Here is a 22,395-nt window from a genome sequence, read left to right on the forward strand (position 1 = left end):
GATCTTAGTCTTGACACTATGACCGCTACACCACACTGGCACTGTAGCATTTAATCGGACAGAAATGGTGCATGCTTCTTATTTCAGTGTTTGCGCAAATATTTGCTTCTCAAAGAAACTTCAGCCCAGGTTCTGATTCATTATGTCCGTCATGGTTGCAGTGTGTCAATCTGGACAAACTGGAAGCCATGCCTAGTGAAGTGCGGCTTATCGACAAGTCCCTGGAGCTGCTGGATCAGAGGAGGTTTTGGGCAGGCATCGTTTTCCCCGAAATCACTCCTAGCAGCGTGAAGTTGCCGCAACATGTCAAGTACAAGATAAGGATGGACATCGATAGCGTGGAGAGAACAAACAAAATTAAGGACGGGTGAGCAGTCCTCAAAGAGGCCTTGGTAGGTTCGCGATTAACAGGAATGGGTGTGAGAATTCTGACCCAACTATTGTTTTGCTTTGGTGCTATAGGTACTGGGATCCAGGTCCTCGAGCTGATCCTTTTGAGGACATGCGCTACGTCTGGGGAGGCTTTGCTTACTTGCAGGATGTGATAGAGCAGGCGATCATCCGTACTGTGACTGGCTCCGAGAAGAAAACGGGCGTCTACGTTCAGCAGATGCCCTACCCCTGTTATGTGGATGATGTGTAAGTGACAGCCTCTGAGTGAGTGGTCCCCTGGCGTGGCTGACTCTGCTTAAGTCAGAGTGGACCTGAGTTTTAGGGTTGCAGATTTTGGAGAAACGTGAGCTGGTTCTTCACCCGACTGCAGAGGCAGTGACAGGAAAGAACCTCCATGATGGGGTTTGGGAGTCTTCTTCAAGTGGTGACATTTTCTCAAAGATGCCACTTCCTGGGGGAAGGCAAGCTTCTCTATAAAGCCTCCATGGGTCATCTTTGAGGAAGCTTTCAAGATGGTGGCAGGTTAGCCTCCTAGAGCAGCTCATACTTCTTGGGTCCAAGATAGCGCTGGAGGGGGAGGAGAGGGCAATCTAGATTCTGTTTCCAGCAGTGGCTGATCACCAAGCAGAAATGGTCTCCCCCTTGTTTCCCGCAGCATTGAGAACATCGACTTTCTGTTTAGCTATTATGGTAGCCACTCACAAACAAATTCTCATTCTTTAGAAAGGCTTTGTAAGCAGGCAGGCAGGTAGGCAGCCAGCCAGCCACCGTCGAATCTTGAAAGGTGAATTACACACTGCATGACAAAGTATTTCTTTTGGTCTGCCTTAAACTTGTTACCAATAAACGATAACCCCAAGTCTTGGCCTTCCTCTGGTTTCCCCTCTGCAGATTCTTGCGTGTCATGAGCGGCTCCATGCCCCTCTTCATGACTCTGGCTTGGATCTACTCTGTGGCCGTGATCGTCAAGGGCATTGTGTACGAAAAGGAGGCCCGCCTGAAAGAGACCATGAGGATTATGGGCCTAAACAACGGCACCCTCTGGCTCAGCTGGTTCATTAGCAGCCTCATCCCCATTCTCATGAGCGCTGGGCTCCTGACGCTCATCCTCAAGGTTAGCATGGCTCCACGTTCTCACTCCTTTGGTTAATAGGATGTTTAACCCACAACTGTTGATCTACTATAGTGGCTTGCCATGCAATATTAGGATCCCCCACTGTTCAATTCTCACCTTAGCTACGGATCTCTTCTTATGTTCTTGAGTAAGTCCCACTGGGCTCCATGGGACTTACTCCCAGGTAAGGGGATAGAAGAATGCATCCTGTGGTATAAATTGCTTGCCTGCGCTCCCTTAAGGATGAACAAGAACGTAAAAATAATAGCAGAGCATAGTAGTCAAGAAATACTGGTTCTGAAACATTGGCTTCCAGTACATTTCCAAGCACAATGTTGGTGCTGATCTTTAAAGCCCTAAACGGCCTCGGCCTTGTATACCTGAAAGAGCATCTCCACACACAAACACACACACCCATCGTTCAGCCAGACACTGAGGTCCAGCTTCGAGGGCCTTCTGGTGATTCCCTCATTGAGAGAAGTGAGGTGACGGGGGCCTTCTCAGCAGTGGAGCCCACCCTGTGGAATGCCCTCAAATCAAATGTCAAGGAGATAAGTAACTATACAACACATCTGTCTTTAGAAGACATCTGAAGGCGGCCCTGTATCAGGAAGTTTTTGTATATGTTGGAAGCTGCCCAGAGTGGCTAATAATAATAATAATAATAATAATAATAATAATAATAATAATGTCTTGAGAAAGAACACATGAGCTCAGAGGTGACCATTCTTTTTTTGTAAGATGGGATGGCTAAGCTCCTTTTCACATATTCCACAGTAGCAAATGTGGGTTTGATAGCTAAACACATTGGCCAAGGATCTATATCCTACCCTGCCAGGCCCCATAGGACTGTCTCTGTATGTCTGACACATCAACTTGCTTACTGCAAACACATGTTTGCCCCCACTTGTTAATGTAAACCACCGCAGGTGTGTACAAATAATAACAGTAATACTAGTAATTGTAATAAGCTGTGATAATAATAAAGCAATGATGAAATGTGAATTGTCAAATGTTTCATGGATGTACAACTGGTCCTCTCTTTCTCCAGAAAGGAAACCTGCTGCCCTACAGTGACCCCAGTGTGGTGTTTGTCTTCCTGTCTATCTTTGGCATAGTGACCATAACACAGTGCTTCCTCATCAGCACCTTTTTCTCAAGGGCCAACTTGGCGGCAGCTTGTGCAGGGATCATCTACTTTACTCTCTACTTGCCTTGCACGTTGAATTTTGCCTGGCATGATTACATGACCTTCTCTCTCAAAACGTTTGCGGTGAGTCAGTGCAAGGGGGACGGGGTGGCGAGGGGAGGGTAGCACCGCCAGCAAGGAGAGATCTTTTTTAAATCTGGTCTGGGCAGATACCTTCTTGGATTAATTTTTTTTTGGGGGGGGGGTTGGTCCTGCACACCCCCTTCCCCCATTCCCTAATTCTTTCAACTTTTAATCAAACTTTAATTGGTTTCACTACACCAGTGTAGTTGTTAGAGTATTGAATTGGGACCTGGGAGATCAGAGTTCAAATGACCACATGGCCACGAAACTCACTGGGCAGTGTTGAGCCAGTTACCAACTCTCAGCCTAATCTACCTCCCAGGGTTGTTATGAAAATAATATGTATATCACCTACACCCTTTAGCACTTTGAGGGAAAGTTGGATCAAGTCAGTTCATTGAGTTTTAGCAGGCAGCCATTATACAAATGATAACTATAATAATAATAGTAATAATAATAATAATAATAATAATAATAATAATAATAATAATAGAGATTTACATTTCTGCTCCTTAACCTTTAAAGGATAATTCATTTCCCATACCCCCTTTAAGTTTAATAGCACAGATTTGTAGAGCCTTAGCAAGAAATTTAGATATTCTGAAGTATATACAGTGGTACCTCTGGTTGCAAACGGGACCTGTTCCAGAGGCCCATTCACAACCTGAACAGAACGCAACCCACGTCTGTGCGTGCACGGGTTGCAAGCAGTGAAACCCAGAAGTAACCCGTTCTGTTACTTCCGGGTCGCTGTGGGATGCAAGCTGAAAATGTGTAACCTGAAGCAAACGTAACATGAGGTATGACTGTATACGTCTCTACAAAGGACAGCAAAAAACAAGTCTTTGCTAGGGGTGAGCTTCCCTTCTGTGATCTTAACAATGGGTAAATGTGGTTGTTTCTAAGATCATTATAAAAAGGGCATTCAAGGAGCACATGAGTTGTATCTTCTGTTGACACAGAGTTGCAACCACAAACACTGTCCTTCTCAGGAATTCCTGGGATGTGTGTGTATGTTTCCCATAGTGGTACTGGAAACTCTTCCCCCCAACTTATTCCAAATCTGCTCCAGGAATATTTGGTTTCGAGATTACATGAGCAGGGCCAATGGTATAGTTCCTCACCACCTGATTGCCAGCCTCCATACTAAAGAGATGATAACCAGATGGTAAGGAACTGCATCCTTCGTCCCACCCATGTGGAACTAGCCCAGGTACCCATTTGGTCACAGCTGAATTGGTTTTTGCTTTTCTTCCCTGTTGCCATTATGGCAGGGTTAATCTTTCCTTGCACTGAAAACGTGAGTGAGTGAGTGAATGCACCCAGGATGTTAACTGGTGTTTTTCCTCTGCAGAGCCTGCTTTCTCCGGTCGCCTTTGCGTTTGGCAGTGAGTACCTTTCCCTGTTTGAAGAGCAGGGTGTTGGATTGCAATGGGACAATGTCTTCATGAGCCCTTTGGAAGGAGACAGCTACAACCTGACAACTTCTGTGTGTATGATGCTGTTCGATAGTCTGCTGTATGGGGTTCTGACTTGGTACATCGAGGCTGTCTTTCCAGGTGAGCAGTAGCACATCAAATCTCTCTCCGTCTTAGCCCATTACTTCCCATTACCCCACTTCCTTCCCTTTGGAAGTCAGGGATGCTCCAGTTTCCATATTATTATCCAGCCATGGGAGATCCCAGAAACAGCAGTCTCACAGGAGGAGGAGCGGTGACAGATTCTTGCAGATCCACCAGAGATAGCAAGTACAAGAGCCTTGACGGGGCTGACTGTGCTCTGAAGGAATTGTTTGATTTGTTTATATGTGTTACAACGGTGGCAAGAATAATCTTTGTGCAAAAAATTGAAAGAAGAAGTCCCACTGAAAGAAGATTGGCTTATGAAGATGGTGGAATATGCTGAGATGGCTAGACCAACTGTTAGAATTAAAGGAGGGAATTTTTTTTTGAAGAATGGAAATAATCTGTGGAATGTTTGGAAGAAAAAATACCATGGTTATGTTAAAACGTATTCAGGATAGCAACAGATGAGAATTGGTAGTTTAATAAGTCAGAATTGATGTACAGTGGTACCTCGGGTTACATACGCTTCAGGTTACAGACGTTTCAGGTTACAGACTCCGCTAACCCAGAAATAGTACCTCGGATTAAGAACTTTGCTTCAGGATGAGAACAGAAATCACGCGGCGGCATCACGGCATCACTGGGAGGCCCCATTAGCTTAAGTGGTATCTCAGGCTAAGAACAGTTTCAGGTTAAGAACGGACCTCCAGAACGAATAAAGTCCTAACCAGAGGTACCACTGTAATGGGTAAAATGTAAGTACAGTGGTACCTCAGGTTAAATACTTAATTCATTCCGGAGGTCCGTTTTTAACCTGAAACTGTTCTTAACCTGAAGCACCACTTTAGCTAATGGGGCCGCCTGCTACTGCCACGCCACCAGAGCCCAATTTCTGTTCTTATCCTGAAGCAAAGTTCTTAACCTGAAGCACTATTTCTGGGTTAGCGGAGTGTGTAACCTGAAGCGTATGTAACCTGAAGCATATGTAACCCGAGGTACCACTGTAACATAGCAGCTTTAGAACACTGCGGAAGGGTGGATGGGAAGTCAGCGGATATGAGAGATTTGTTGTTTAAAAGAACTTGTAAAATCTGAAAATGTAATAAAAAGGTTATGCATTAGACAGGGCTGACTCTGCTGTTGAGCAAAGTGAGCTGGTCACCCAAGGCAGCAGAGGCTATAGGGGAGAGGAGAGGACAGAGCTGCATGTGGCTTGCCCTGTATCCTTGTCCTGCAATGGAGGATGCTGTTCAGGTGCCAGCATTTTAGTAGCTTTCAGGTGCTAACCCAGCCCACTTTTGTGCATGGAACAGGACAGTGGTATTGTCTTGTCCTTCACCTGAGGCAGTGAAATGCCTTTGGTCCTCTTACATCACTGTTATGAGGCTGCTTCCTCCAAAGATCAAGGGCAGAGTGTTCCTCGCAGCCGTTAGCAATCCTTCCTTTCCCCAGGTCTGTGGTTAGTCCAAGCACATTCACTCCCTTGGCTGGATTGTTTCTGGCGGGTTGAATCTACTCCATACAAACTACCTTTAGCCACCTCAAGGTGTGGGAAGGGTGTTTGGTAAAGTGACTAGATAATATGGACAGATCAGGCTCCAATCTTTGCAAAATTCAGTACTCGGAGATGCATCTTATCTTCTGCACATCTGAATGATTTCCCCCCAAGTCTCACCCAGGTCATTTTGTCCCTTTTTGTTTAGGTCAATACGGCATTCCCAGACCCTGGTACTTTCCCTTTACGAAGTCCTACTGGTGTGGTGAGGAATCTGGAGAGCAACAGACCCCTTCTCTTCACAAAAACTCATCTGAAAGTAAGCAACTGGTGTTCTCCTACATTTTATTCAGCGGCTTCTCTGATGGAATCCTTTCCAATGGATAAGGCTCCCTGCTGTTCTCAGTTTGATTTCTTAAGACCTGCAACCCCTTGGATTCGGGAAACCCAATTTTTGGGGGGTCACACCGCAGTTCTCCCTCTGCCCCCTCCTGTCCAGTCCGATGCTGAAGTAGCTTGCAGGTATTATAAACATGTCGTGTCTCACTAAGTAGATTTACTTTCCTGTTGCAACAGTCTGCATGGAAGAAGAGCCAAGTCATCTTCACCTTGGGGTGTCGATTCAAAGCCTGGTGAAGGTTTACCGCGATGGCAAGAAACTGGCTGTCGACGGCCTTACTCTGAATTTCTACGAAGGGCAGATTACCTCCTTCCTGGGACACAATGGAGCTGGGAAAACCACCACAATGTAAGAGGGCAAAATTGGTACGGTGGGAAAACACCTTCCAAAGTCAAGCTTCGCTTTGCTTGTTTGCACTCAACTTCCCTTTTGTTATATTTAGGTCCATCTTGACTGGGCTATTCCCCCCAACTTCGGGCACAGCCTTCATCCTTGGCAAAGACATCCGTTCTGAGCTCAGCACCATCCGGAAGAATCTAGGTGTCTGCCCCCAACACAATGTCCTGTTTGATGAGTGAGTCACGCTATGAATCACCATTCCCTTGGACCTTTTCATTTGTTTCTTAACTAGCAAAATTCCCACGATTGTGATTGGGGGGGGGGGTGTTTAGAGAGAGAGAATCAGCAAAGACAATATCAGTTATCCAACCTGGTGTAAGGCAGTTTCCTATCATGCCTAATTTGGGATTCCGCCTCTGAATACAATCGTACCTCGGAAGTCGAATAGAATCTGTTCCGGAAGTCCGTTTGACTTCCAAAATGTTCAGAAACCAAAGTGCGGCTTCTGATTGGCTGAAGGAAGCTCCTGCAGCCAATTGGAAGCTGCAGAAGCCCCGTCAGGCGTTTGGGTTCCAAAGAACATTCGCAAACCGAACGAAAACGTACCAAGACATTCGGGATCCAAGGTACAATTATATGTATTTTTATTATCACGTTAGCACTTTAAAACTGGATGACAAGGAACAGACAATATGTGTGTTTTTTCTTACCAAAATGTGGCTGTTCTCCCCGCACACCTAGGTTGACAGTGGAGGAACACATCTGGTTCTATGCGCGCCTGAAGGGACTGTCGGAAAAGCTGGTGAAAAAGGAAATGAAGCAGATGGCCATAGATGTTGGTTTGCCTCATAAACTCAAATCAAAGACAAGCAAACTCTCTGGTAAATTTCATTTATTCAGCCAAATGCAACTATTGTTTGCCTTGCCCTCTATACCCCTGCATGCAAAGCATAACAAGAGATCTTCTGGATCAGGCCTGAGACCCATCTAATCTGTCTGTTGGCTTCCAATAATTGGCAGCCAAATGCCCGTGGATGTTTTGGGACGGTAACTCCCACCATCCCTGTGCCTTGCCACATGCAAGGTGGTTCTTTAAAAATGAGATTCAGAAGCAATACAAAACATGAGTGAGTGAGAAGATTAAAGATTTTATTCTAAACAGCAAGCAGTATATGCATACCAAGCATGCTCTTCAACCTGCCACTTGGAAGCCTCAAGACGTGGCCAAGTGGCTCCCCCAAGTAGCCTCAGGTTGCATGGCCCCTGCGGCCAATCAGTCCATGCACGAGCTTCTCCAAATCCCTGCCCCAAACCATCCAGTTTATTGATAGCTAGATAGCTAGCCCTTGTGGCTTGCCTGACTGGCTACTTGCAGTCATATATTACTAGCTGTATGCAGATTATTCATTAGCCACTCTCTCCCAATGCCTCGAGAGGGACGCAGGTGGTGCTGTGGGTTAAACCACAGAGCCTAGGACTTGCCGATCAGAAGGTCAGCGGTTCGAATCCCCGCGACAGGGTGAGCTCCCGTTGCTCGGTCCCTGCTCCTGCTAACCTAGCAGTTCGAAAGCACGTCAAAGTGCAAGTAGATAAATAGGTACCGCTCCGGCAGGAAGGTAAACGGTGTTTCCGTGCGCTGCTCTGGTTCGCCAGAAGCGGCTTAGTCATGCTGGCCACATGACCCAGAAGCTGTATGCCGGCTCCCTCGGCCAATAAAGTGAGATGAACGCCGCAACCCCAGAGTCGGCCACGACTGGACCTAATGGTCAGGAGTCCCTTTACCTTTTACCCAATGCCTCACTTTGTCCAAACCATGTCCAACATCAAAGAAGGTACCCAGCACTATCACTTCCTTCCAACCATCAAGGATCTTAACAAGAGATAGGGAGGGGGAAGGAAGAGGCGGCAGGAGAGGGCAATTGAATCAGATCACTTAACTCCTCGAAATACAAATATATTCCAGATAGATTGCCCATACACCCTGATCACTGACTATTCTGTCTGGAGCTGATGGGAGTCTAAAATACCTGGAGGGCAGTAGTCTGGGGAATGTTGTCTTAGACCTAAATCCCTTCTACCATGCATGCATTCACATAAGTGCATAGCAGCAGTTCCACAGACCGCCCCAGGTAAAGCGGAATCGAATCCTAGGTTAAATTAGACTGAATCTTGTCCTTTTTTGCTTCGTAGGTGGTATGCAGAGAAAGCTTTCAGTGGCTTTGGCCTTTGTAGGCGGCTCTAAGGTTGTCATTCTGGATGAGCCGACGGCTGGAGTTGACCCTTATTCTCGCAGAGGGATCTGGGAGCTGCTTGTGAAATATCGCCAAGGTACCACTTCCCTTTTCCTTTTGCGACCCAGTGAAAAGTTGCATCTGTATGGTGTGGTCGTTCTGCATTGCAGCCATGTTCCCTGACGTCTTTGATGACTTCCTTCTGGTATTGCTGGCCTTTAGAGATTTTAGACCCCACCTTTCTCCTTCTCCTATATAAGTAAGTTAACATGCAGTTTGAAAACGGATCCACAAATGGAACTGAAGAAGGAAGATTGGCAAACGGTTGGAGAAGACCGTCCTTTTCTTTATTTGTACACCAGTATTAAAAAGACCCCTGTCCTATTAAAAATCCTGGTTAGATGGGTTTTTCTCATTTTTTAGAATTAAAAAAAAAGAGATTTAATTAAAAATTAATTATTATTTTTATTCTTCAGTAAAATAAAGTTTATTGTGATGTTGATAAAACTCCTACTGCATCAGCCTGTATCAATTTTGGCAAATATCAGTAGAGCTTCTTTGGCTTAAATCTGTGCATCTGTTAGCTTCATGGTATATGAGACCTTTATATACATATTTTTATTAAAATAATTAAACAAAACATATTATCTTAAAACATATGATCCTTAATCCCCCCCATTTCCCCCTCCCCCTCCCTCCCATAAAGCAACCCACCCTCCCCACCCCCACCCCTGACTTCCCTCAGTTCCAATCTCTGGTTTCTCTATAAATGCTAATTCTCTGCATGTTACAAAATTGTATAGTAATTAAAAATTAATTAAAGTTATTATGAACAGACAGCTCAATCATGGGTTGCTGTTTTTAAAGACTTGAGTCAAACTAGACAAATTGGTGGAGATCTGCAACCAGATCCCTCATTTCTATTTGTTGTTGTTTAGTCGTTTAGTCGTGTCTGACTCTTCATGACCCCATGGACCAGAGCACGCCAGGCACTTCTGTCTTCCACTGCCTCCCGCAGTTTGGTCAGACTCATGTTTGTAGCTTCGAGAACACCGTCCAACCATCTTGTCCTCTGTCGTCCCCTTCTCCTTGTGCCCTCCATTTTTCCCAACATCAGGGTCTTATCCAGGGAGTCTTCTCTTCTCATGAGGTGGCCAAAGTATTGGAGCCTCTGCTTCAGGATCTGTCCTTCCAGTGAGCACTCAGGGCTGATTTCCTTAAGAATGGATAGGATTTATCTTCTTGCAGTCCATGGGACTCTCAAGAGTCTCCTCCAGCACCATAATTCAAAAGCATCAATTCTTCAGTGATCAGCCTTCTTTATGGTCTCCAAAAGCAACCGCAGCCCCTCCACTCTCCCACAGTTGGACTGGGGCTATGATGCTGTAGGGCTATGCTGTTTCCTTAATGTAAACCAGCTTTCTTTAAGCTGCCATTTGTTAGGAACAATATATGGGTGCACAGTCACTAAACCAATCTGGTCTATTTGGCTTCTTCTCTTCCTGGTTGTCAGGTCGCACCATCATCCTCTCCACACACCATATGGACGAGGCGGACATCCTCGGAGACCGAATTGCTATCATTTCTCATGGCAAACTGTGCTGCGTTGGCTCTTCGCTGTTCCTGAAGAACCAGTTGGGGACTGGATATTATCTGACCTTAGTCAAGAAGGACGTGGATTCCTCACTCAGCTCCTACAGGAACAGTAGCAGCACTGTGTCTTACCTGAAAAAGGTACTGCTTTCAGAAGTGCTCTCAAGGGGAGAGGGGGAGGGGTGTAGTTTGCTGATTTCTTCTAGAAACAATGGGGAGATTTTGGGGCCCCTCAAGTAACATATCCTATTTCTTTAGCCAACAACCAGAAATAGCCCGTACAATAAAAAAGGTTCTAGATTCAGGTAGGTAGCCGTGTTAGTATGACGCAGTCAAAATATCTAAAAAATTAAAAAAATTGTCCAGTAGCACCTTATAGACCAACTAAGTTTGTTCTTGGTATAAGCCAGGGGTCTGCAACCTTTAAGACAAAAAGAGCCACTTGGACCCGTTTCCAAAGAAAAAAAAAACTGGGAGCCCCAAAACTCATCATTATAAAAATAAGTTTTTTGTCACTTTTTTATTATTTCTTTGTTTGACCCCTCAGAATTACTCCTCCTCATAGAAATAAACGTTAAATTAACAAGTTACCTTTTTGTGTGTGTGTGTTCTTCACTCCCCTTCAAAACAGTGACCAGCGTACATGCTCCCTTTCAATGCAGTGACCAGCGTACATGCCCCTTACAATGTAGCGGGCAGGCGGGCGGGCGGGCGGGAAGGTGACGTCGGGACACTGCGTGACTAACGCACGCACCGCCCCCATGCGACGTCACAGCCAGTACAGTGCCCGCCACAGTGGGGAGTGTCGGGGCGCACAGTGCACCTCCTCCCCTCACTAGTATCCGCCCCGGAGCCGTGGCAAAGGTGTAAAAGAGCCACATGCGGCTCCGGAGCCATGGGTTGCTGACCCCTGGTATAAGCTTTCATGTGCAGGTATCTGAAGAAGTGTGCATGCACACGAAAGCTTATACCAAGAACAAACTTAGTTGGTCTCTAAGGTGCTACTGGACAATTTTTTTTATATATGTCTCGAATAAAAAAGGTAAAAGTAAAAAGGTAAAGGACCCCTGAACGGTTAAGTCCAGTCAAAGGCGACTATGGGGTTGCGGTGCTCATCTCGCTTCCAGGCCGAGGGAGCCAGCGTTTGTGCACAGATAGCTTTCCGGGTCATGTGGCCAGCATGACTAAACCGCTTCTGGTGCAACGAGACACCGTGACGGAACCCAGAGCGCATGGAAACACCGTTTACCTTCCTGCCGCAGTGATACCTATTTATCTACTGGCACTGGCATGCTTTCGAACTGCTAGGTTGGCAGGAGCTGGACCCGAGAAATGGGAGCTCACCCTGTTGCAGGGATTTGAACCGCCAACCTTTCGATTGGCAAGCCCAAGAGGCTCCGTGGTTTAGACACATCGCCACCCGCGTCCCTATAGTCTGAACAATAATGCAGTTTGATCATAGCGTGTAGTCATAGAAGGAGCTCAGTGTATTGAATGTAAATGGTTCTCCACACCCCATTTTCTCTTGAAGGCTAAGTGGAGATTTCAACTCTGGTCTCCCAGGTCCTAGACTGACTCTCTAAGCACTGCACCACACGGGCTCCTTAGAGACATAATATCAGTGTTCTTTTTGTTTCTTGAGAATTACATTTTTTCCTCTCTCTCTCTCTCTTTTTTAAAAAACACCCTGACTTTGTTCAGATAATTGGATCGCCTTTTCTTTTCTCATTAGGATGACAGCGTGTCTCAGAGCAGTTCAGATGCTGGACTTGGCAGTGACCATGAAAGTGACACCTTGACAATAGGTAAGGAATTTTAAAAGATAACAAGACATTCAGGTTGTTTCTTGTGTCTCTGTCTTTTATAATTTTAAGTCACCAGAGTGGTGGTGGTTGTATTTTTTTAAATTATTGTTGAGATTAGTCAATAATCTCATCTGCCTGGCTTCCTCTGTGCCTTCTTTTAAAAAAGGTTTTCACCCTGTCACTTTTCTGTTGCTTTTCCCAGCAATTTTTATTTATTGGCTTGATCCAATACTCTTCCTCCTCCTCCTCTCCTCCTTCCTCTTCTTCTTCTTCTCCTCTTCCTCTTCCCCTCTCTTTTTCATTTACCTTAAATCTTCCATCATTTATTTTACTTTATTTTCGTAATGACATTTGTATACTTCTTAATCACAAAATCACATATACATTTAAATTATCGATAGAAGTCAGAGTTAAAAACCAACTTAACAAAAAAATAAAATGAAAAGGAGCAGTTTAAAAACACACATTTTAAAGATAAAACCACCTATTTAAATGCATGTCAACTTTACATATCCGGGCAGGCTTGACTTAACAAAGTTTTTAGCACGTGCCTTAAACAGTACAGTGAAGTTGCCTGCCGAATTTCAATGTGCGGGGAGTTTCAGAGGGTAAGTTCTTCTGTGCTAAAAGATGGGTTCCTTACGAGTGTATACTTGTAAGCCTACATGCAGGGATGTTGCTCAGAGAAATGGATCAAAAATCCTCAAATATTAAAAAATTCTGGTTTGTGATTAGTGTGATGGAGAGCAAACTCTCAGCAGTGGAGGAATTTGATGATCTCTTGGTTCTTCCAGATGTTTCTGCAATTTCTAATCTCATTATGAAGCACGTCCCTGAAGCCAGGCTGGTGGAAGACATTGGCCATGAGATAACTTATGTTCTGCCCTACGAAGCCGCTAAAGAGGGAGCTTTTGTGGAGTTGTTTCATGAGATTGACGACCGCCTCTCTGACCTTGGCATTTCCAGCTATGGCATCTCTGAGACGACTCTGGAAGAGGTATGTGGGCCATGTGCTTCCTAATGAAGAAATACCAGCAATTCTTTTCCCCCCCCCCTCTCTCTTTAGTGGTGGTGGGGGAACAATTTGCTATCTAGTTCTCTTACGTATAATAATAATAATAATAATAATAATAATAATAATTTATTATTTATTCCCCAACCACTCTGGGCGGCTTCCAACAAAGTATTAAAATACATTAGTCTGTTAAACATTAAAAGCTTCCCTAAAGAGGGCTGCCTTCAGATGTCTTCTAAAAGTCTGGTAGTTGTTTTTCTCTTTGACATCTGGTGGGAGGACGTTCCACAGGGCGGGTGCCACTACCGAGAAGGCCCTCTGCCTGGTTCCCTGTAACTTGACTTCTCGCAGTGAGGGAACCACCAGAAGGCCCTCGGCACTGGACCTCAGTGTCTGGGCAGAACGATGGGGGTGGAGATACTCCTTCAGGTATGAAAAGAAGGGGAAGCAGGTTTCATCAAAGGTGTCTCTCTTTATAACACCTTTTGCTACCTTTCTAAGCCCAGTTACTCACACTGAAATAGCCACATCCCAGATATTCTTGAACCATTCTTTAAGGGGAAGCTCATTCTGGGATTTCCAGAAGCATACTATTGCCAAACGTGCAGCCATCAGTAGAAGGAAAAGATAGATCTTTATGTTGAATATAAGATCAGAATCTAGGTTTAAATGAGAGCAAGGCTAAAGCTGGAATTGACGAGAGAGGTTGTTTTAACAATTTTGGAAATGGTATTGGAGACCCTTTGTCCAAAATCTGTGGGTGAATTTTGATTTCCACCAAGCCTGGAGAAATAACAGCAGTTTTGGAGGCATGAGCTTTCTCTGCATATTCAGGCAAACCCCATCAAAAGGTCTGATTCCCTCACCTGCTTCCTGAAATTATTAATCCAGGAGAAACTTTGCCATGCAATTCTCTCAGTTGTATAAACCTGCCCGATACTGAAAGCAGTTTGTTGTTGTTCAGATGGCTTGTGTTCTATTGGCAGCGTGCTCTGAAGCGGGAGGGAGGGAATTACAGAGATCTTTGGGGGAAAGTAGGTCCCATTGTGTGGCTAACAAAGGTGAGTGCAGTCATTTCAACATTTCTCCCTTGCAGATATTTCTCAAAGTGGCAGAAGAACATGGTGTGGACGCAGAGACCTCAGGTAAATATGATGTTGGCAGATCTGACTATTCAGCCATTATGGTCCCCAATGTTGGGCCTGCCAAAAAAAAAAAAAAAAAACATTTCTGCATGGCAGCACTTCATTTGTGTCCATCCTGTTTGCAATCCTTTTTTTAAATATTGATTTTTATTGGAAATTTTTCAGATATGCATTTCCATCATTAAATATCCACCATTGTAGTCATACATTCTTCCCCATCCATGGTTCTTTAAAAAAATTCCATAATTTCTGCATATTCTAAGAACAAAAAAATCCATTTAATTTAGTTCCTCCCCCTCCCCCCACCCCAATTATATCTTTATACTATATTATACTTTAATCCTGCTAGCGTTATTTCCCAAATATTCCACACACAAAATTCCACTCCTCTTTATATATTTGATCTTCTTGCTCTCTTATTTTGCTGGTTATGCCTCTCTCTCGCCTTCCACTTTGGGGCTAACAAAATCCGAGCTACTGTAGTTACATACATAAACAAGTTTTTTCTGGATCCTGGGCACCTCTGTCTCATCACCGTTCCCGGAAGGAATGCCTCTGGTTTTGGGGTGAATGTTTTTTAAAACTTTTTCTCCCGCATCTCATTATGTATCATTTCCCAATACTCCTTAACTATTCTGTGTGTCGACTACGTATGAAAAAACTGTTCCTTCTACTTCTCTGCATTTCCAATACATATCAGATTCAGATCTGTTTGCAATCCTTTTGCCACGTGGTTCAGCTCAAACACATGGCAAGTCCATGCCAAGCACAGTGAAACTCTACATCAGCAATAGTGACCTTCAGGAATTTGTGGAGTAATGCTTTGGTGATCCTTTAATGTGGCTGGGTTGGTGGCATTGCTGTTTTCATTTTGGGGTAGCTTTCATTAAGGGGCTATGCCATTTGAGTCTACCCTTAGCATGGCTGCACAGAATATTCAGAAACCCATCAGGGCCGGCCCTGCTGTTAGGCAGAGGGAGGCAGTCAACTCAGGCAGCTGCTTTTGAGTGTCATGAGAAGGCAGCAAATTATTGTTTGTTTGCTTGATTTTCTGCCTCGGGAATTGACCTGCTTTGACGGTGCACCTTAGCCTGTAGGGAGGGGGGACATTTGCTGCTTTACTTCAGGCAGCAAAATGTCTTGGGCCAGCCTTGACAAGCCCAAGGGGCTGGAGTTTGGAGTGTGATGTTGCTGAACTCCAGCTCCTACCAGCCCCAGTCAACATTGCCAATGGCCAGGGATGATAGATGTTGCTGTGAATCAACCTTTGAGGAGGGAGAGGAGGCACAAGTTCCCCTGGCCTAGAGAGGTGTGTCTCTCTCCCTCTGTTCAACTCTCAGTTTTGAACCAAACCTGCATTCATCTCATAACACTTTGCATTTCCCTTGCAACCTGAAGAATGCACATGCTACTTCCTTGAAGCTGCATTCCATCTAGGGTTCTTACTACTGAGAAAATGAAACAAAATGGAAGGCCACCTGAAGACTTCCTGCTGCAACAGTTCATTAGTGTCACTTCTCTAGTTAGCGTTAGAAGAAGATGGAGCCAGCTGAACATTTCTGGTGAACCTCATTAAGCTAACTCTTGAGCTTTCCCTTTCAGATGGGACATTACCAGCCAGAAGAAACCGTGTCTTTGGAGACAGGCAAAGCTGCCTCCGTCCATTCACAGAAGATGATGCTTTTGACCCCAATGATTCCGACGTGGACCCAGGTAAAAGATGAAAAGGGTCCCTGTGTGATTCATGGAGCCAGGCGGATGGGGGCTACTTCACCCCAGAGCGTGTAGGAGGAGATCCAGAACTAGAGGGACCCCTCCCCCCACAGCAGATGGCTCTCCAACCTCTGCTTGAAAACTCCAGGAAGGGAGAGCCCATAATTGGTCTCCCTTTACTGAAGTATAATACAGTGGTACCTTGGTTTAAGAACAGCTTAGTTTATGAACAACTTGGATTAAGAACGCTGCAAACCTGGAACTAGGTGTTTTGGTTTGTGAACTTTGCCTTGGAAGCAGAACATGTTCCACTTCCTGTTGAGTGTAAATTGAGTCCCCCGCTGCTATGGGAAAGCACACCTTGGTTTAAGAATGGACTTCTGGAACGGATTAAGTTTGTAAACAAAGGTACCACTGTATGTTATACTGCATTTAAAGGGTGAAACACCGTTGCTGATAAGCTAAGACATGATATATAGGGGTCAGCAAACTTTTTCAGCAGTCCACTGTCCCTCAGACCTTGGGGGGCGGACTATATTTTTGGGGGGGGGTGGGGAGGAACAAATTCCTATGCCCCACAAATAACCCAGAGATGCATTTTAAATAAAAGCACACATTCTACTCATGTAAAAACACCAGGTAGGCCCCACAAATAACCCAGAGATGCATTTTAAATAAAAGCACACATTCTACTCATGTAAAAACACCAGGTAGGCCCCACAAATAACCCAGAGATGCATTTTGAATAAAAGGACACATCCTACACATGTAAAAACACGCTGATTCCCAGACTGTCTGCGGGCTGGATTTAGAAGGCGATTGGGCTGGATCCAGGCCCCGGGCCTTAGTTTGCCTACCCATAATGTACACCTTACATGTTCATCACCTGATGGCCATGTCGGGCCATCAGACTGAATCGTCAAGTGATGAGTAGTCAAGTGTTTTCCATGCATGTGTGAGCCAGCTCTTAGTCCCAATACAGCCCAAGCCAGCCAGCAGAACCCCATAAAACCTCCAGCCAAGTGTGACAATGGACCGAGAAGAGCAGTCCCCAACGCCTTATCTCTGGAGGCTTATAACTGCAAGTTCAGCATTCCATAAATGTAGGCCAGACAGACTGCATTATGGATCCACGTACAAGTCTGTTAGCAATATTGGTGAGGGTTTCTCTGTTGTGTGGCTGCCAGCATTTTCCTTCAGCTACATCAAAGGCAAGAGGAGCTGGCCTGCCTTCAACCTCAAAAGCTTGTAAGAACATTTGGATGATGTAATATATTTCTCCCTGCTTAAATATTCATCCTGCTTCTTGCATTTGATGAACAGGTTAAATCATAGAACATATCTTGCCTAGGGGAGATTGCTTGGCTTAGGGGATAGAGGGGTGAGTGTTTCATGACCTGCAATTGTTTGCCTGCAGAATCCCGAGAGACCGACCTGCTGAGTGGGATGGATGGCAAAGGATCTAGCCAGATCAAGGGCTGGAAGCTGATGCAGCAGCAGTTTGTAGCTCTCCTCTGGAAGAGGCTGCTTATTGCCAAACGCAGCAGGAAAGGTTTCTTTGCCCAGGTGAGATGGGCTCTGCCTGCTACAAAAGGGGGTGGGTGGGTTGTATTTTATTGGTTTCTCAAAAACGTTTTCCTCTTGTTTCATAAATACACTTCTTGAGACAGATTCTGTCTTACAGGCAAGTTTTCAGGTTGTTTTTGGAATTTGATAGAATCCGGTTAGCTGACACTCAATAGCAGCTAGCAGACTTGAAAAAGCAGAACTGGTATGAACACCCGTCCAATCCAATCTTAAGCAGGCTACTTTTGCTAGTGAGTTTTGTTTGTCATCATTACCGCCAGAGGGCAGTGTGGTTAAATAAGTCTGCAATTCAGTGACCAAGTTGACTCAGCTGTTGGTGTCAAGGTTTTAGAAGTGGGAAGAACCAGCCCCAGTGTGAGTGTGAGGGGGCATTCTTATTTCTCAGAACATTTGATGTGAACGACTCTTCCCAATTTTAATTTTCAGATTGTTCTCCCAGCGGTCTTCGTCTGCATTGCTCTTATATTCAGTTTGATTGTGCCTCCCTTTGGTAAATATCCCAGCTTGGAGATGCAACCATGGATGTATGATCAGCAGTACACGTTTATCAGGTACGTATCAAACTCTGCAATGGAGGTGGGACGAAGGATAGAAGTAAAATGTGAACTGTGCGATGAGAACGCCAGCTGTTTTTTTGTTACTGCACTGGTACCTTGGTTCTCAAACTTAATCCGTTCCAGAAGTCTGTTCCAAAACCAAAGCGTTCCTAAACCAAGGTGCGCTTTACCACAGAAAGCAATGCAAAATGGATTAATCAATTCCAGACTTTTAAAAACAACCCCTAAAACAGCCATTTAACATGAATTTTACTATCTAACGAGACCGTTGATCCATAAAATGAAAGCAATAAATAATGTACTGAAGTCACACAATCAATCAGTCAGTCAATCAGTAGCTGAACTGGGTTCCACACAGTCACAAAAACAAAAGAGCCACAAAAATGCGAAATAAATAGCAAAAACAGACTGACCTCAGCATAACATTCAAAATGGAAGCGTGGCACTCAAATTGGAAGTGTAACACTAAAAACGGAGCACGTTCGGCTTCCGAAAAAAGTTCGCAAACCAGAACACTTACTTCCGGGTTTGCAGTGTTTGGGTTCCAAGTTGTTTGAGTCCCAAGGCATTTGAGAACCAAGGTGCCACTGTATTACCTAGCCTTCCTGCCCAAATAAAATCTGTGCCATTCCAAACAATAAAAGTATTAACAATAAGGCACAGATACTGTTGCTTGAAGCAAAGACTTCATCTCCCTGAACGCTTCTCTGTTCCTATGCCTCAGTGTGTTGGTTGCTTTCTCTGCCTGCACTGTAGTTCAGGCCCCTGATGGTGTCTTTGGTCCCATAGCAATGATGCTCCAGAAGACACTGGAACCCAGAAGCTTTTGGATGCTCTCCTCAACAAACCTGGTTTCGGAACCCGCTGCATGGAAGGATACTCCATTCCGTAAGTGGAACCTTTGCAAAACCCTTGTGGAAAGCGGGGATTGGCGTTGGAGGAGAAGTCCGCTCTCTTTCCTTAATGCCTCTCTTTGAAGTTATCGTCAAGGCTGCGTGTGTGTATATCTTGATTCTGTGGGAGCTGCCGAAGGTGGCGTTGACTGCAGAATGCAGCTTATGAAAAAGATCTCTCTTTGCGACTTTTGCCTATCAGTTACAATACGTTGGGAAGTGCATGCTATGGTGAAATCATGATAAAATCTCAGCAGCCCAGAGAAGTCTCTGAATAGGGTCGGATCTACACCCGTCATTTACGACGTTAAAAATGCGTCACTAAAATGTGACAGCAGAGGGCGCTTCAGAGCAGCAAGCCACCAGCAATGGAAAACTGCCATTAAGAGTTATAAAACGTTCTGTTAACAATGTTTAGAAGATCAATATATAGTCATACCTCATGTTACATCTGCTTCATGTTACGTTCTTTCAGGATATGTCCTGTGGCGACCTGGAAGTACCCGGAAAGGGTTACTTCCAGGTTTTGCTGCTTGCGCATGCGCAGAAGCGCAAAATGACATCACACACATGCGCAGAAGGGGCAAATCGCAAGCCACACGTGCGCAGATGCGCCACTGCGGGTTGCCCTCTTTTAATGTTGTGAACAGGCCTCCAGAATGGATCCCGTTCACAACCAGAGGTACCACTGTAGATCCATCCTAGGCTTCCAGTATTTTAAAGTGGGGCTTCAGTGCCCTGTCCCTTCTGGCCACTCATCACATCACAGCATCGTAACTATCACCTGAAGCATGATACCGTTCCTGAAGTTATAAGTTTGGCGAACCATAAACACAACAACAATTGTTATTTTTATTATAACCCATTTCCTCTCAACCGTAATCTACTTAAAGCACAACTTAGAAGTGCAACAGATGGACTGACCACAACAGCTGCTAGAGCATAGCAGGTGACAAAGACAACCTGGTGGACGATATGATTTCTGAAACGCTTTGATTTTGACTCTGCCTTTTTTCTGTGCAGGAATACTCCTTGCTCAGTAGGCGAAGAGGGCTGGACCACTGATCCTGTGCCTGAGGAATTGATGGAAATCTTCCAGAATGGCAATTGGACTATGGAGAACCCTTCGCCATCGTGTGTCTGTAGTAATGAGAAGGTGAAGAAGATGCTCCCAGTTTGCCCTGCAGCAGCTGGTGGCCTCCCTCCTCCCCAGGTAAAAAATATTTTGGTTACTTTGGTATGTAGAAAAGGCTAGGTTTTTGTGTGTAAGGTGGCATATGCTTTTTATATACAATTGTAAGCTGCCCTGGTTTTTTAATAAATAAATTAGCAGCATATAGATATCTTTTTATAAACAAATAATAAAATAAACACTTTCTGCCAACACTTAACAAAGCACACCAGGCAACTCAAAACATCCAATGATGATAATAATGAAGTATAACATATATTTGTATTCAAGAGTAACGTTTTATAGTCTGAATAAAAGAGGCTTTTGAGCTATTCACAATAACTAGTCAAAACACTCTCACCGGATCCTGTACGATTCCAGAGTAAAGGATCAGCCTCTGTAAGTTCAGCAAGAACTAAACCTTCCTGTGGGCACCTAACATGTGTTTTTAGATATGCCATGGTGCCTTTGTCTAATTTTCTCATTATGGCTAAATCTTGTTTTAATCAGCCATGAGCTGATTAAATTCCATCAGGTTTCCACACAAAAGCTCTCTGTTTCTTCATAGCTTTAGATTTCAGGTAGACCAAATGAATGACATACAGCATTCGAGGTATTTCATAGCCAATAAAACCCTTGATCTATCTTTTTGTTTTCTTCTTTCCCCCGCCTTGGCCACAGAGAGTACTGAACACTACAGATATCCTGCAAAACCTGACAGGACGCAACATTTCTGATTACCTGGTGAAGACCTATGCACAGATCATCGGGAAAAGGTGCCTTATGTGCAGTATGCTTTAACAACATGATGTCCTCCCAGTTGTTTTTGGACTCCATCTCCAATTACCCCAGCCTGTCAGGGAGGATGGAAGTTGTAGTCCGAGAACATCTGGAGGTTGCTATGTTTGTCCCTGCTTTACTTCATTGTGTCTGACGTAACAACCCCCTTTTCTCTTCTTTTTGCATTCACAGTTTGAGCAATAAATTTTGGGTGAACGAATTCAGGTAAATACACCTTTCTCTTTGTCTTTTTTTGGTGAAGCTTGTTCATTCCCAAATGCCCCACTCCTGCATCTAGTTTCAGAATGATAGGAACTCCTGAAATACATTTGCAGGATTAGATCATTAATTTTACCCAGTAATTATTCACTCAGTGTATCTGACCACTGGGAGATAATGTGACTCACAGGCATGTACGAAATGGTTTTCCACTGTATGTATATATGTCAACAGGCATCTTTATGTCCAATATTATAGGGTACGTTATTATTTTATTATCTCAGTCAGTGTGAGGCTCTAGAGAGCTGTGCATCCCAGCAATTTAATTTCTTTTTGTTGAGTAGCAGACCAGGATTGCAAACCTGAAATTGCTGACAAGAAAAGCAAAAGTCTCTTAATGGAGGGGGAAGACTCATATACGCAAACCATAAAAATTAATCTGGTTTAATGTGTTCCCAGGTATGGTGGCTTTTCATTGGGAGCCAGTAGCTCTCTGGTGCTCCCTCGCCGTGAAGAAGTTAATGAAGCAATCAAGCAAGTGAAGAAAATCTTGGAAATAGCCAAGGTAAACAGAGCAGAGATTTCTATGCGAAAATAAATGGCTTAGGCCTTGCTACTTGATTTGGAATTCAGGTGGTCTTTTGGGAAAGGGTAGGAAGGAATTCTAAAACAGCTAAACAGTGCAAACTTAGGTACGCAGGATTGCAATTCTATAACAACTTACCTGGGAGTAAGCCCTAGTGAACTCAAGGGTATTTCTGAGTATACCTGTGTAGGATTGTTCCCCCCCCCCAACAAGCATATTCCAATTCATGTTCTTTGTTATTACTCCTTTTAGGGGGGCTCTGGAGAACGGTTCCTTAACAGCCTGTCAAGCTTCATGAAGGGCATGGACACGAATGATAATGTAAAGGTAATTCCATCTGCTTGTTCTGTATCCTGGTAGCCCAGGTGCAAGTTGTTCTTGAATGTCCACAGAGGCTTCTCTCAAAGTTTAATAGCTAAAGCACCTGATAATAAAATAAAATCGAAGGCATGCTTCACTGAGACACCCAGAAGCCTCTTACTATGTTTGAAATTAACCTGGAAAGAGAAAAGGCCAAATTT

The 22,395-nt window shown here is 44.4% G+C and overlaps 1 protein-coding gene across 1 annotated transcript in view; it reads left to right on the forward strand.

Annotated features, from left to right (window-relative positions):
- The window catches only part of ABCA1 (ATP binding cassette subfamily A member 1), a 119,439-nt gene that overhangs the window by 77,105 nt on the left and 19,939 nt on the right, over positions 1-22,395 (forward strand). Inside the window, exons 13-35 of the mRNA XM_081844697.1 lie at positions 162-367; positions 463-639; positions 1,285-1,507; positions 2,559-2,780; positions 4,135-4,339; positions 6,049-6,159; positions 6,417-6,588; positions 6,683-6,814; positions 7,321-7,460; positions 8,770-8,907; positions 10,324-10,544; positions 12,136-12,208; positions 13,003-13,205; positions 14,320-14,368; positions 15,971-16,081; positions 17,499-17,647; positions 18,095-18,219; positions 19,015-19,113; positions 20,142-20,331; positions 20,971-21,065; positions 21,262-21,294; positions 21,748-21,853; positions 22,127-22,201. Coding sequence (XP_081700823.1) covers positions 162-367; positions 463-639; positions 1,285-1,507; positions 2,559-2,780; positions 4,135-4,339; positions 6,049-6,159; positions 6,417-6,588; positions 6,683-6,814; positions 7,321-7,460; positions 8,770-8,907; positions 10,324-10,544; positions 12,136-12,208; positions 13,003-13,205; positions 14,320-14,368; positions 15,971-16,081; positions 17,499-17,647; positions 18,095-18,219; positions 19,015-19,113; positions 20,142-20,331; positions 20,971-21,065; positions 21,262-21,294; positions 21,748-21,853; positions 22,127-22,201 — 3,255 coding nt within the window. The remainder of the gene's footprint in view (positions 1-161; positions 368-462; positions 640-1,284; positions 1,508-2,558; positions 2,781-4,134; positions 4,340-6,048; positions 6,160-6,416; positions 6,589-6,682; positions 6,815-7,320; positions 7,461-8,769; positions 8,908-10,323; positions 10,545-12,135; positions 12,209-13,002; positions 13,206-14,319; positions 14,369-15,970; positions 16,082-17,498; positions 17,648-18,094; positions 18,220-19,014; positions 19,114-20,141; positions 20,332-20,970; positions 21,066-21,261; positions 21,295-21,747; positions 21,854-22,126; positions 22,202-22,395) is intronic.

The sequence above is a fragment of the Podarcis erhardii genome, assembly GCF_964252035.2.
Source record: "Podarcis erhardii genome assembly, chromosome: 17".
NCBI lineage: Eukaryota > Metazoa > Chordata > Lepidosauria > Squamata > Lacertidae > Podarcis > Podarcis erhardii.